The sequence below is a fragment of the Nycticebus coucang genome, chromosome 8 (genome assembly GCF_027406575.1).
Source record: "Nycticebus coucang isolate mNycCou1 chromosome 8, mNycCou1.pri, whole genome shotgun sequence".
NCBI lineage: Eukaryota > Metazoa > Chordata > Mammalia > Primates > Lorisidae > Nycticebus > Nycticebus coucang.
The window spans coordinates 1,956,586-1,969,229 of NC_069787.1; the positions used below are offsets into that span (position 1 = coordinate 1,956,586).

General features: G+C 51.5%; 1 protein-coding gene across 3 annotated transcripts in view; it reads right to left on the bottom strand.

Moving 5' to 3' along the window:
- Positions 1–12,333, bottom strand: part of MGLL (monoglyceride lipase) — a 133,671-nt gene extending 121,338 nt beyond the window's left edge. For 2 of the 3 annotated variants that reach the window (XM_053599652.1, XM_053599650.1), the window contains exons 1-2: positions 11,290–11,450; positions 10,665–10,809 (exon numbers count right to left, since the gene is read on the bottom strand). In XM_053599652.1, the coding sequence (XP_053455627.1) occupies positions 10,665–10,809; positions 11,290–11,299 (155 nt within the window). In that variant the 5' untranslated portion in view covers positions 11,300–11,450. Of the gene's footprint in view, positions 1–10,664; positions 10,810–11,289; positions 11,451–11,997 lie in introns of those variants that run through there. The other variant, XM_053599651.1, reaches the window with a different exon arrangement.
- Between the last annotated feature and the right edge of the window lie 311 nt (positions 12,334–12,644).

Genomic DNA, 12,644 nt, shown 5'->3' on the forward strand with positions numbered 1-12,644 from the left:
ACCGTATCTGTTCTCCCCCACCCCCATGCCTGTGTGAAAGTGGTTCCCTCCTCCCTAGAACGCCCCTTTCGACCTATAAGACCCAGCTTAAAATCAGTCACCTAAAGGTCTCCCTGAAACCACCAGGCTGAATCAGGACCCTGAGCCAACTCCCACGGTGCCTGGCACTGCCTCCCTGACAAACAGGCAGAGATGCCTTCTAAGGTGGGGAAAGGGCTGTTTCACTTCTGTCTGACTGGGAGCTTGCGGGGCACTTGGTTGAACTGCAGGCACTGGAGTCTTCAGGCTCTTTGTGGACACTTCAGTGCTCCTAGCACAGAGCTGAGTTTACAGTAGGAGCTCATTAGTACCTGTTGAAACACCTCCCCACCACACATCAAAAAAGAAAGCAGAACCTCCAGATTCTGACGTCCGTGCTGAAGTGGAAAACGCCTGCCACCCTGCAGTGCCCACGCGTAGAGCATTTCCACATACAGGGTTTTATAGTGAAGTTAAATTATCTAACATACAGCCACTTAGTGTCTCAAGGGACTACCTTCAGGCACATTCCCATGTTAGGTGTCTCCAACTCATTCAATGATGCTTCTGCATTTAAGTGCTCCATTTCCTGCACAAGAAGTTCATCCCTCTAAGCCACAATCGAGGGAAATGCCTCTGTTCTTTTCCTAGAAATCCACGGCAGCACAGACTCTGGGAATAATCCCATCTCAGTCATCCCACTGAATTATTCATGCAACAAATGTGCTTTGGTCCCTTGGTTAGTGCCAGGCAGGAAATGCCGCAAGAAACAAGTGCTGGTGAAGACAGAACAAGAACCGAACATAAATTCTGCCCTGGACAAGCTCAGAGTTGTTCTACTGCCACCAGATGCAAGCGACCCCAGAGTTACATCAAATGCAAAGCCTCTGGGAAGACCTTGCTGGAAGGTCTGAGAGGTGACTTTGTCTAATGGTACTCACAGGCAGAGAGAGAAATAAAACTTTGACCCTGGTCCAACTCTTGGCACAAATGTCTTTTCCTCCATGTAGTAGATTTCAAAACTGGCCACAAAATATTTTCTCCTGCATCCCTGCTCTTCAGATGCACCCCCACATTCTGCCTGGCTGGCCTTTCACCTCCTTTGGCCACTGGGACACTCACAGACTCCATATAAGCAGAGATTCTGAAAATGCATGTTGGCATTTGCTTATTATTGAAGCACTGCCACTCTAAAAACAAATCCTAGTATGTTAAAAGATGAGAGAGGACATAGATGAGAACTGAGGGGAGCCTTCCGTCAGCCCACAAACGCCAGACAAATGGTAAAGCCGTTCGAGACTGGCTAGTCCCGGGCTGGCCTGCCAGGCCCACGGATCCAGCAGCTGACCAGCTATGTATGAGGGAGCTCGGTAAAGAGCAGCAGACGACCTGTCCAGCAGAACTTAGCACAGGTCGCCAGCTACAGATTCATGGGCCAAATAACAGCCACAGATTCCTAACATGACCCAGACTACCCCGCCCACTCTCATACATGGCAGGGTGGCCCCTGGAGCACCAGTTTCCACACAAATCTGATACATGATCAGGACCGAAGGAGAAATCACATGCCAAAGGCCGAGAAACGTTGAGACGCAGACCACTAAAAATCGGCTGCTTGCTTTTATGAAGGCTTGAGTTGACTTCCACTGTAATAGCTCCCCTTCCAGTTAAGTGTCATACCACAAATACTGAGGTTTTATAAAAGAGAAGTGTCTAGTTAGCCTGTGTGTTATCACAAAAAGAATTTCACCACCAAAGGCCGGCTTCCTTGTGGCTTTCTCGTTTTGTTTACTTTGTAAAAGAAGTACCCAGCAACTCTACATGTTTATCAGAGAGTTTGAAATCTCCTTGAAATGGAACTGAATTTTTACCAAGTAAATTACCCTAAGGCTGGGGAAAACCCTGTAACCTGGTGGGACTGGCGGGGCTGGGGGAGCAGCAGATGGATTTGACAGAACGCCTGATCACTCTCTTTCTAGGTCTCAGGTGACTGGTGCTGCCAGGAGGGTGGAGGGAAGTGAGGGATAATGGTAGGCGACAGGCCCAACACAGGGCCTCAGAGCCTCCCAGGCCAACAGGGGAGGAAGCCAAAGAAAACATGCCAAATAATAAGAGCTCACACTGACATCTCACTGACCACAAGCCAGGCACTCTCCCAAAGTCCCATCTGCCCCGTAAAGCTGCCCCCTGCCCCACCTGGGAAGGGTGCTACCAGTCCTCATTTTGAAGATGGGAAAATTGATGCAGAGTGGTTACGTGACACTGCATAGCCTAGGCCTTGCCCGCATCTCCGGGGGGCTGCTCCTGCCAAGCTGGCTCCAGGACCTGTGTTCTTTTCCTGGCATCATGAACTTTTGTTTCCCAGAGCCAAATTTCCCTGAAGAATCTCTTCAAGATCAACTAAACAGGATAAAAAGAGTGAAGCTTCTGAGATGACTAAACCCAACTAGAGGTTTTTAATCACTGATCCAGTTGGCTAAAAATGACCTGGGGAGACTGATCTGCTTTGACAAGGAGACGTTGACCAGAGGTGACGCATGGCCAACTGTGCGGTTTTCTCATTTCCTTCTGCCTCTTTCTCTTCCCCTTCTTCCTTCCCTCTTCCCCTCCTCTTTTTCCAGGGGGTCCTTACCCCTCTTCCCTGTCCCTAGAGGCCTCCCACAGTCTCTCCCCTTCCTCCTACTCCATCAGAGTCTCTGGGCATCACCTAGGTGTTCACACACTTCTAACCACTGAGGACAGAACCACCAACCAGAGGTGTGGCCATCTCTGTGGGCAAGGGAGAGGGAGCTGGTGAGCAAAGACCTCCCCAAGCCACTCCCCAACTGGACATTTACTCACACCCCCACTGGGAAGGGTGACCTTGTAGTTTAAACTGATGAGAAAAGAAGGCAGAAGGAGAACTCCTGAGAAACAGACGGAGCAGAAGACACACAGGTCAGGACCCCTGTGTGCCCTGAAGAATCCTTACCCTCTGAGCCTTGGTCTTCCCATCTGCACAGTGGTGAGCTTGGCACAGAGCTGTGGGCCATGGACCATCTCCATTCTGAGAGGCTGGTGGAATCTATAATCTTTCTCCCTTTCCAGAAAAGGGCATACGCTCACATGACCATGTTGTCAAAATGTTCACAGACTATCCAGGAGCCTTCTGGAAATCCCCAAGGTCAGGGAGAGCCAGTGAGGTCCAAAGATACCTTTGTGTTCACTTGTCTTCCCAGCCCCGCTTTCTGTCCTCTGTCCCTCTTCTCCTCCTTCTCGCCTTCCCTCTTTCTTCCCTCCCTCCCTGCAGAATGTGGACAGAGCTGTGACCCCACGAGATATACCCTGTCGGGGAAGATGAAGGGCACCTTTCCATCACTGGACACCGGGCATGGCGACAAATGGTCAGCATGAGCCCAAGAGAGAGGCATGTCAGGACATGCCCACGAATGTCACCCTGGGGCAGCTGTGTGGAGTGACAGCCTCTAAACACACAGAGAACAGCATCACCCCAGCTTTGCTCAGGGGAGACCACAGCGTCCCACCCCGGGCCCTAAGGAACGAGGCTGTGTGAAAAGAAAAGAACCTCCTATCCACAAGAACCCTGGGTGACCTGAAAATATGGGACAAGGGTCGTTTTGTAATCTCAGCTGTAAAAATTTGCACCACTAAAGACCATTTCCTCTGTTTATACAATGACCAACAGTTTGGTTTGCTTTCATGGACAAAGTGCATCTGGGATTGAGGTCTACACCTAAAAGGTGCCGATAAATGGACAATGGTGGACAACGGTTGCTATTCAGCAAGCAGCTTATTTTACTATTTTTTTTTTCTTAGACTCTACCACAAAACAAAGCCAGATTTGTATCTGCAGAACATTCTTACAGCCACTGGAAGAAATTACCCCTTAACGAAGCTGCTGGAAAAATCAACTGCAAGAATAGCAGCTGGCCTTTCCTCTTGCCATCAAAAGATCTCTGCTATTCAAAGAGTCTTAAAGAAAAAAAGCCCAGAAGAAATGCCCTATTTAAAAATAAGACTACTTGCAATACTACCACCAAGGCAGACCCATCAGAAGGAGAAATAACAGCTTCATACAAGAGAAGGAAACTTTTGGAAATACTTAGAATAGGCAAAGGAACACAGGGGTGCTACCGAAACAGTTTTACTAAAACATGCATTGTAGGTCCATTTTCTCAGAGTTTAAGGGCAAATGTCATGAAATAACAGCTATACGTTACAGAGGCTTAATTCTGGATTCCTCCAGCTGGAGACAGGACAAGTCATGTGCCTGTCACACCTCAGGAGAGCCGGTCCTGATTAATACCTGTTCATATTTTATTGGTGACATTTGAAATGCATTTTGTTTGTTGGCACACTGGGCTGTGGGGGCCTCTGCAGGGTCTCCTCCCTGCCACTCACTGGCTCATCCCAGTGCTGCTCTGGGAAATGACCCACAGCATCCAGTGTCCCCCCCCCCACCACTGTCTTGGCTACCTGAGACCAGTCCCTGCCGTCTTCTGAGTAGACAATACACCAAAGGTGTGTGCTGCAAAGGAGAACCCCAACTTCCATGTGCCCTCAATGGCAGCTCCTTCCCCAGTCGCTGAGAGGCACCTGGGAGTCATCCTGCTCCTCCCTCTGCTGGCCATTCACCCCTGGGCACAGCCACCCGCATCTTCCCCAGTCCCTGCTGCCAGGAGGAGCTACATCACTGCCGGGACTCGGCCCTCCCAGCCACAGCTGGATGCCTGCACCTGTCTCCATCTGGCAATCCTGCAGCCCCTCAGCCCACCGTGCAGCTCACCCCTTTCCACTTGCCCCACCCCCCACATCCTTCTGTGGATGAAGGCTGGGGAGGAGCTGCAACCCACCCAGATCTGCCTACTTCTCACGAAGGCAGCTGGCTGCACGGCATTACCACTATCTGCATGTTAGCCCACCCCATGCCTTCGTCAGAGGAAGTGGTCTCTGCTACCCTCTCCCCTCCTGGCACCTCCTGTTCCAATGCCTGGAACATGCAGACGTCAGCAAAGGAGCAAAGGGACTTGTGGCATCACAGGCAGAGTGAGGTGTAGGCACCGAGGGCCAGACTGGCCCCTGACAGCCAGGGAGAGGTCCAGAGCCAGTGCTGGGCGACAGAGGCCCTGCTTGTCCCCACAGAGTCCCACAGAGGGGCATTCACAATGGCCATTTGCAGAGACAAATGAGTTGTGCAGTTTGGTTGACCCTGGAAATGTACCAACCACTGAGGCACCTCGGCTGAATGAGGAGGACAGTGGCCTGGGCAGGCTGGGTCACAGGGTCGGCAGGCACCACCCGGGAGAGAACATCTTTTCATGCTCCTTTCCATACCCAAACTCAGCACCTGGACAAACGGTGAGCTGGAGGAGGAAAAAGGCCCCAAACTGGCCAACAATCTAACCAAAACTTCAGGAGTAAACAGAGGCAACAGCATTATAGCCTTTGAGAATGCTTCTGGAAGACAGAGGGATCAAAATGACATCTAGCCAGTGGTGAAAATTCTTCATCTCCAGAGGGACCGGCTGGCTGGGAGCCAGGTTATCTCCTGAGCCTCTGGTGCCACACCCAAGCGGCTGGCACTGACGGGAGGAAGACAGTACGAGGGTGGCAGGAAAGGACGTTCAGTGCCATTTAAGTCTATCCCAGCTTTAGGGAACGGCTTCTTCTGCTACATTTGTGCAGGTGGGAGGCTGTGTCCCAGGATGGTATTGCCCAGTGCTCCAGAGAGACCGTAAGGGCTCCATGGAGAAGGGCACTGGTATGACAGGGAAAGGGCAGGGCTGAGACTGCTGTCAGCTGAGCCCACTGCACACAATGAGGCAGGAGTGGGAGCCAGGCGGGCTCCAGAAACACTGCCACATCACCCTTGCTAGTCTGTCTCTGCCTGTGCTCCACCCACAGCCTCCAACCACTATCACCAACAGAAACTGCTGGTGCCCGTGCTCCACCCTCAGCCTCTAACCACTATCACCAACATGAAATGCTCGGCCCCACACAGGCTGCACCTCCTTAGGTGGGAGAAGAGGGAGGCTGGTGAGGGCACCACTACAAGGTGACTGGGGAATAAGGTCACTTGACCAAGGTCTAAGAATAAGCAGGCAAAGTCAGCAAGATCAGGAGAAGGTGATTATATTCTGGAAGGTCTCTGCAAATGGAGGGGCATTTGGAACATGCTAAAGAGATATTTAAAAGATAAGCCACTTGCTGAATCTTGAGGGCAGGGCTCTCAAGGAGGGGTGTGAGGGGTGACACTTTGGGACAGCTAGTTCAATACACCAATAATTGTATACACAGAAGCTGCAGGAAAGGAAAACGCATCAGCTCTTGAGAGTTGAAGGGCCAGAAAACCACTACACGCACGAGAGGGCCGAGCCGGCTCTGAGGACAGGTGAAGAGTGCAGAAGCATTTTTCAGCACACCTGTGCTTGGTGCCTACCTCATTCCAGGCCTTACCAAGGGCTGCTCTGCACCCTGAACTACCTGTATGGCAGAGGTCAAAGCCATCTAATCTAGTAATTACAGCTGTCCAGCCTTCCTGCTCACATAGAATCCCATGAGGCTGTCTCTGGAGTTCAAGTCCTCAAAGTGAGCCCTGTTTCCAGAGCACCACTCCCCAGCCTCAACCCCGCCATTCAGACACAAGTGTGTGGAGCAAAAACCCCTCTGATTCTGAGCACAGCTGAGTAATGTCCAGCAACTCCCATCAAGCTGACCAGCCAGGAACAGGTCCAGAGCCAGCCAACTGGACTTTATGTGGACTAAACGAAAAGTAGCTAAATATTTCTTAAGAGCACAAAAGCAACTTGACCTCCCAGCTCAGAAGCCCACAAAGCAGCTCACCTCCAAGGGCCCAGTGGCCTCCCTGTTCACTCCTATTCTGACTCGCATTAGTGTTGGCCACAGGTGGACACTGATTTCCAAGAAACAACTCAGTTTAAACTAAGGAGCTGAGTTGTTGTCTCTAACTGCAGAGCAGCAGAGAGAGCTCCCTGCAGGGCAACTACAGCACAGAGATGGCGAAAACCGCCCACAGCCCAGGGGAGGGCAGCCAACTGGCCTTTATGTGGACTAAACAAAAAGCAGCTAAATATTACTCAAGAGCACAAGAGCAACTTGACCTCCCAGCTCAGGAGCCCACACAGCAGCTCATCTCCATCGATGGGCTGGTCTCCCCCACACTGCCCACAGCATCAGTGGGAATTTGCTAAAGATCCATTGTTTAAAATTCCAGCACACTGGATCAGGATAAGGCAGCCAGTAACCCAGGCCATAAGAAGAACTTTTAATCAGAAGGGACACAGATCTCTAATCTATTTGCCACTTTTAATATATTATAAACAACTGTTTAGGAAGAATTAATTACTGTAGAACCTCCATAGCTGACCCCCTCCCTAAACTGTAGATCCCCTTACGCTGACCTAATTTTCCTACCCCAGACATGCACCACAGGTACATATCAATACAGTAGGCCTAGTTCCTGGTGTTGACCAGTTTGTTACGGTCTTTCGGGTGGTCAGCTTACAGAGGCTCTACTGTATTCCTTTCCTCTTTATCCAGGAAATGATCTTTACCCTAACCCAAATGTAAGAATTTATCAGGAAAATACTACCTGTAAAGACAAAGTCTATCCTGCTTAGTGGTATGTTAAGAAGAGCCCTTGACTCAGAGTCAGAGAAATCTGGACCAAATCCAGCTACCACCAGCTGGGTAACTGAGGCAAGATACTTTACAACTTTGGACTCTGTCTTCTCATCTGTAAAATGGGAGCAATAATAATAATGCTGTCTCACAGACTGATGTGATGGTGAAATGAGTCCAGACCCCCAAACATACTTGGCACTTGATTCACGTGAGACAGTTCTGCTGCCATGCCTTGAGTATAGTATTTGTTATGACTGTAAACTCTACCAGGTGAGCGTGAATTTGCTCATGAATGAAGACCTAAACTCTCTGGGTCACAGACATTAAATACTGAGACTCTGGCCTGCTATCTTAAAACAGCATTGTGTTTATAGTTGCAAACTGTAAAGACAAACCCAAGACATGCTTTTTCCTTTCTCAGTGTCTACTCTGAGGAGGCTGCCATATATGATGCCATAATCTGCTTCTATAAAGCAGGTTAAGCCAGTTTACCAAGTCATGGCTGATACCTGTGGCTGAAATTTGCTCTGAGACACCCGCAGAGCTAGTCTTAGGTCCTCAGAAGTTCTCTGAGGGCAGAATGTCCCAGCAGGTGCTTGGGGAAGGCTCAAGGAGCTGCAGGCAACTTGTTGATAAGAGTACCGGCTAGGGAAGGCAGGCATGGACCTGCCTGTGTAGTAAGATGGTCCACAGCCCCTCAGGGTAGCTTGTGAGGCCAGGGGCCTCTCTGAGAAAGACGCAAAGGAGCAAGCGGAGATAAGATGCCGCTTGACTTGCAGTTTCCCAGGACTTGATAGAGAAGTCAGGAAAGTTTCAGTCTCTTTTTTTTTTTTCCTCCTCTCTTTCTGTCCTCCTTCCTCCCAACTGGAGAGAGGTGTGATTGTGCCAGGGAAGGCCCTGATTACGATAAAAAGGGGCAAAGGGCTTGGGGGGGTAGATTGAAGTCCTGGTGACCTTGAGGTCCCCTCCCTCTTCCTAAACACAGACCAGCTGAAGCAATAATGTTGCAGGGGTCTCCCAGATGGAGCAAGAGGACAGGTCTGCAGAGCAGCTGGCCTCACTTATTAAGATTCTTCCATGCTGGCTGGCACAAGCTTCTGTCCTCACCCTACCCAGAATCCCCAAGACAACCCCAAGATCTAGCAAGCACAAGTTAACCTGTGTCACTGCAGGGGCCTGCAGGAGACTCCCGCTCCATTCTGACTGGTCCGGCTACTTGTGAAATGTTTGAAGGACTTCCCCTGACAGAGGGGGCCCCCAACCCCAAAGGGAATCACTGATCTGCATCACGCCCTGGGGGTGGGGGGATTCCCAGAGCCGGGCAAGGCACACAGGACAGGCACACAACTTTCCTCTTTAGTCAAATGAGGGTAATTAAAATTTCCCTCTTCAACCTTTTCCACACCCACATGTTTCTTTCAAATCCAAGGGCCCAGTGGCTTCCCCGTTCACTCCTATTCTGACTCACATCAGTGGCCACAGGTGGACAATGATTTCCAAGAGACAGCTCAGTTTAAACTAAGGAGCTGAGTTGTTATCTCTAACTGCAAAGCAGCAGAAAGAGCTCCCTGCAAGGCAACTACAGCACGGAGATGGTGAAAACCGCCCACAGCCCAGAGGAGGGCAGCCAACTGGCCATTTCTGATCCACTCACCCACTACCCTTCCCCCGCTGGAGGACTGTGGGCCCTCTTTAGTGTCGACTTCAAACTGGGACAACCTCACTACTCAACCAACAAAGCCCCCAAAGTCTGAAACTTGGACGTGGAAAACTTGTACTTTCAATTCTTTGGCTGCTTTCTACATTTTGACCACATAACTCACCATAGACCACCCATCTATTAGAAATTAAACCAAGACTGTGCAGTTTTACAGCCAGTTTAGTCAAAGTGGAGAATTAATGATTAATTAGCATTGTAGTCCTTGACAATCCTCCCTCCCCCTTCCTGCTCCCTCCCCGTGCCCCCTTAAAACATGCACACACAGACATACTTTTCTCTAGAGGAAATCTTTCAAGAAAGATATTGCCAGAACTGGTGGGAACTCTTATCAACCCATTACCCACTTTGCAAACACACTAGAGAGAAAGCCACAACCAGTTTTTATGGCTGCCCCGAAGCTATGCTTCTAAGCCAGGTTTTAAAAGTCTGTAATCTCTGTGTTTTTAATGTGCAGCTACCTGGGTTAAGGTATATATACCTTATTGAAGACATGGGAGAAATTTTACAACTGTGCTAGGGTTAGGTGATTACTGAGACAACAGAGAGAAACGGAATCCACACCATGCTATGATCCCCAGGAGACAAGAGGCCTAGGAAACAGGTAAAAGGTCCCTGGAACAGGAAATGTTTCCTTGTCACCAGGCCAACTGGTTACCACAAATAATTTCTTTCCCTGCATAACACAAATAAGCAGGGTTTTCCTGCTTCACCCAAGAGGGGGGGAGCAGCAGGAGGCCAGCTGTCCTGCGTGTAGTCTCAACGCCTGTTTCAAATAGCAAGGCAAATCCTTGATGGAAAAATGTACAAAGTAATTGAGCTGGCCCAGAATCAGAAGGAAATACCCAGACCCCCTTCTTCACGTATGCCATCTCCTGAAGCTCAGGAACAAGCAGGAAGAGAGAGCAAAGGTTAAAAGATGTGTATTGCTTAGGTTTTCTTAACCTCCTGGGGGATTGCTCTTTAATTGTTGGGTTTGGTTTTAAACAAATGCCTATACAACAGGAAATCAACTCCAGTGCAAAAAATAAAGTCAAGTGGAATTTTTGAAAACTGTCATACAGTAGAATCCGTACCCTAGTTGTCAAAATTAAAAAGAATTCCTGCTTCTTAATTAAAAAAATATATATATAAGGTATAAATGTCATATGAAGTATAAATTTCAGCTTTGTTAACCCTGCTGTGCCTAAGAGAAAGTGGCTCCACAGGAGATGGGCGAGCTGAGGAGGGAAGAGGGGCAGGTGCCGGCCTCCCACACCTGGGCGGCACCCTGGGGAGGACTTACCTGGGTGTGCCAGTGGGTTTCCAGTACCTGCAGAAAAGGTACTGTCCGTCAGCATTGATCAGGTGAGGGAGGTCCTGGTAGGGAACACTCTGTGGGGTCCTCCTGGGGGAACTTTCCTCTGGCATTATGGAAGGGTCTTCAAGCCCTAGAAAGAAAAGTGGACATGTTCCAAAGTCAGAAATACAGCAAAGATAGGTGTGGATAGGAGGAGAACGGCTTATTCAGTCGGTAACGTTTTTTTTAAATCAATTTTTTCAAAAAACCCTCCATTTCAAAGATTTAAAAAAAAAAAAAAACATACATTTCTGGCAAACCTCTCCAAGATTAAAAAATCCCATTTGTTCTTAAGAAAATGCTCACTTTATTTTTTAAATGCCTCGTTACAGCTTTTTTTCCCCCCTTCCCATCTGTGTTTATTTTAAATCATTTCAGGAAACTTCATCTTAAAGACTATTTTAGCTGTAATCAAGTGGAAATTATCCTCAGCTCTATGGGTACAAAGACCCAGCTGCAAGATCACCCATCTATCCTAAAATCCCCAAGGAACAGTTTCAAGGGGGCACGGTCATGAGGTGAATGATACTCGGATTATTCCTATCTGAAATCCCAAAGATACGTGACAAACCTGTTTCCATTACGTCCTGGCTTTTGCATTCCACAGCCTCGAGAACCAGAGCCAGGCAAACAGGGCCGTTCCCTCATCTGGGCGGCCGCTGGGCTCCCCTGGCGCCTGCCCCCCCAGATCTCGCCCTCCCGGCTGGGGTGCAGAGCAGGGAGGCTGCCTCCGGAGCGGCTCTGCGGGGCTCCCCTCCCTCCCCGGGCGGGGACCCGGCGCTGCGACTCCCCACTACTAGTTCACGTCCTCACTTTCCAAAACAAGTCCCCGGAGGGGCTGGGCGAGGAGGGCTCGGAGCCGGCACCCCCCGCCCGGGAAACTGGGGAACTCGCCGCGCGCACCCCCAGCACCTCGCAGACGCGCAAATGCGTGTCCCCGAGACAAAGTCACCCCCGAAGCTTGGGACAAACTTTGGTCCCCTCGTGTCTCCGACAGCACAGGGGACGGAGCCCCGCAGCTGTCATCGGGAACGCCGCCCGAAACCCGGGGACTTGGCCGGTGTCTGTGCGCCGGGGACCGCGGGCGCTGGAAAGATGGAGTTGACGGGCACAAGTTGGTTCGGGGGCTGGTGCGAGGGAGCAGGGCGGGCGCGCGCGCACCTGCCACGCGCGCCCGGGGGCGCGGGAGCCCACGCCGAGCAAGCCGGGGACCCCGCTGCCGTCCCCCACCCCTGGCTGCGGCGCTCGCGGGCTGGGGCGGGGACCGGGAGGCAGTTACCAGGGCCACGACCGCCGCTGTCGCCTTCCCCGAGCGCCGCGGATCCTCGGCTGCGGCGGGCCAGGGCCGGGAGGTGCTGCGCGTGGCCGGCTCCGCGGGACCGGGCGCGGCTCGGACGCCGCCACTTTATCCCCGGGTCGGCTGGGCGGCGGGGGCGGCCCGAGGTGGGTGGGGACGCGGGGCCCGGCTGGCGGCGGGCGGCGCAGGGAGGCGGCGCCCGGGGCCCACGTGTGCCCGGCCCGCGGGGAGGAGCGGGGGGCGCCGCCCGCCACCCGGCCACGCGCTCCTCCCCGCCGAGCCTCGCGGGCTGCCGCGCCTGGGGTGGCCGCCCGGGGACTGTCACGGGGGCCTGAATACAAGTGGGCTCTCTGGAGCCTCAGCATGAGAGGCCACACCACACTTAGGCGCACACAGACCACACACGGGCACACGTGTCCCCTCCCGCGGACACTGCACTGCACCTGGGACACACAGCCACAACACCTCACAGAGATGGGACACACAGATCCCTCAGGCACACAAAGACAGACAACATGACGTCTCACAGAGACATACAAACAGACTTAAGATACACAGACAACACCCCCACAAACACACCCAGATGTGCACAGACATCTCCAGGTTGCACTCGCTGCACACACAAGTAA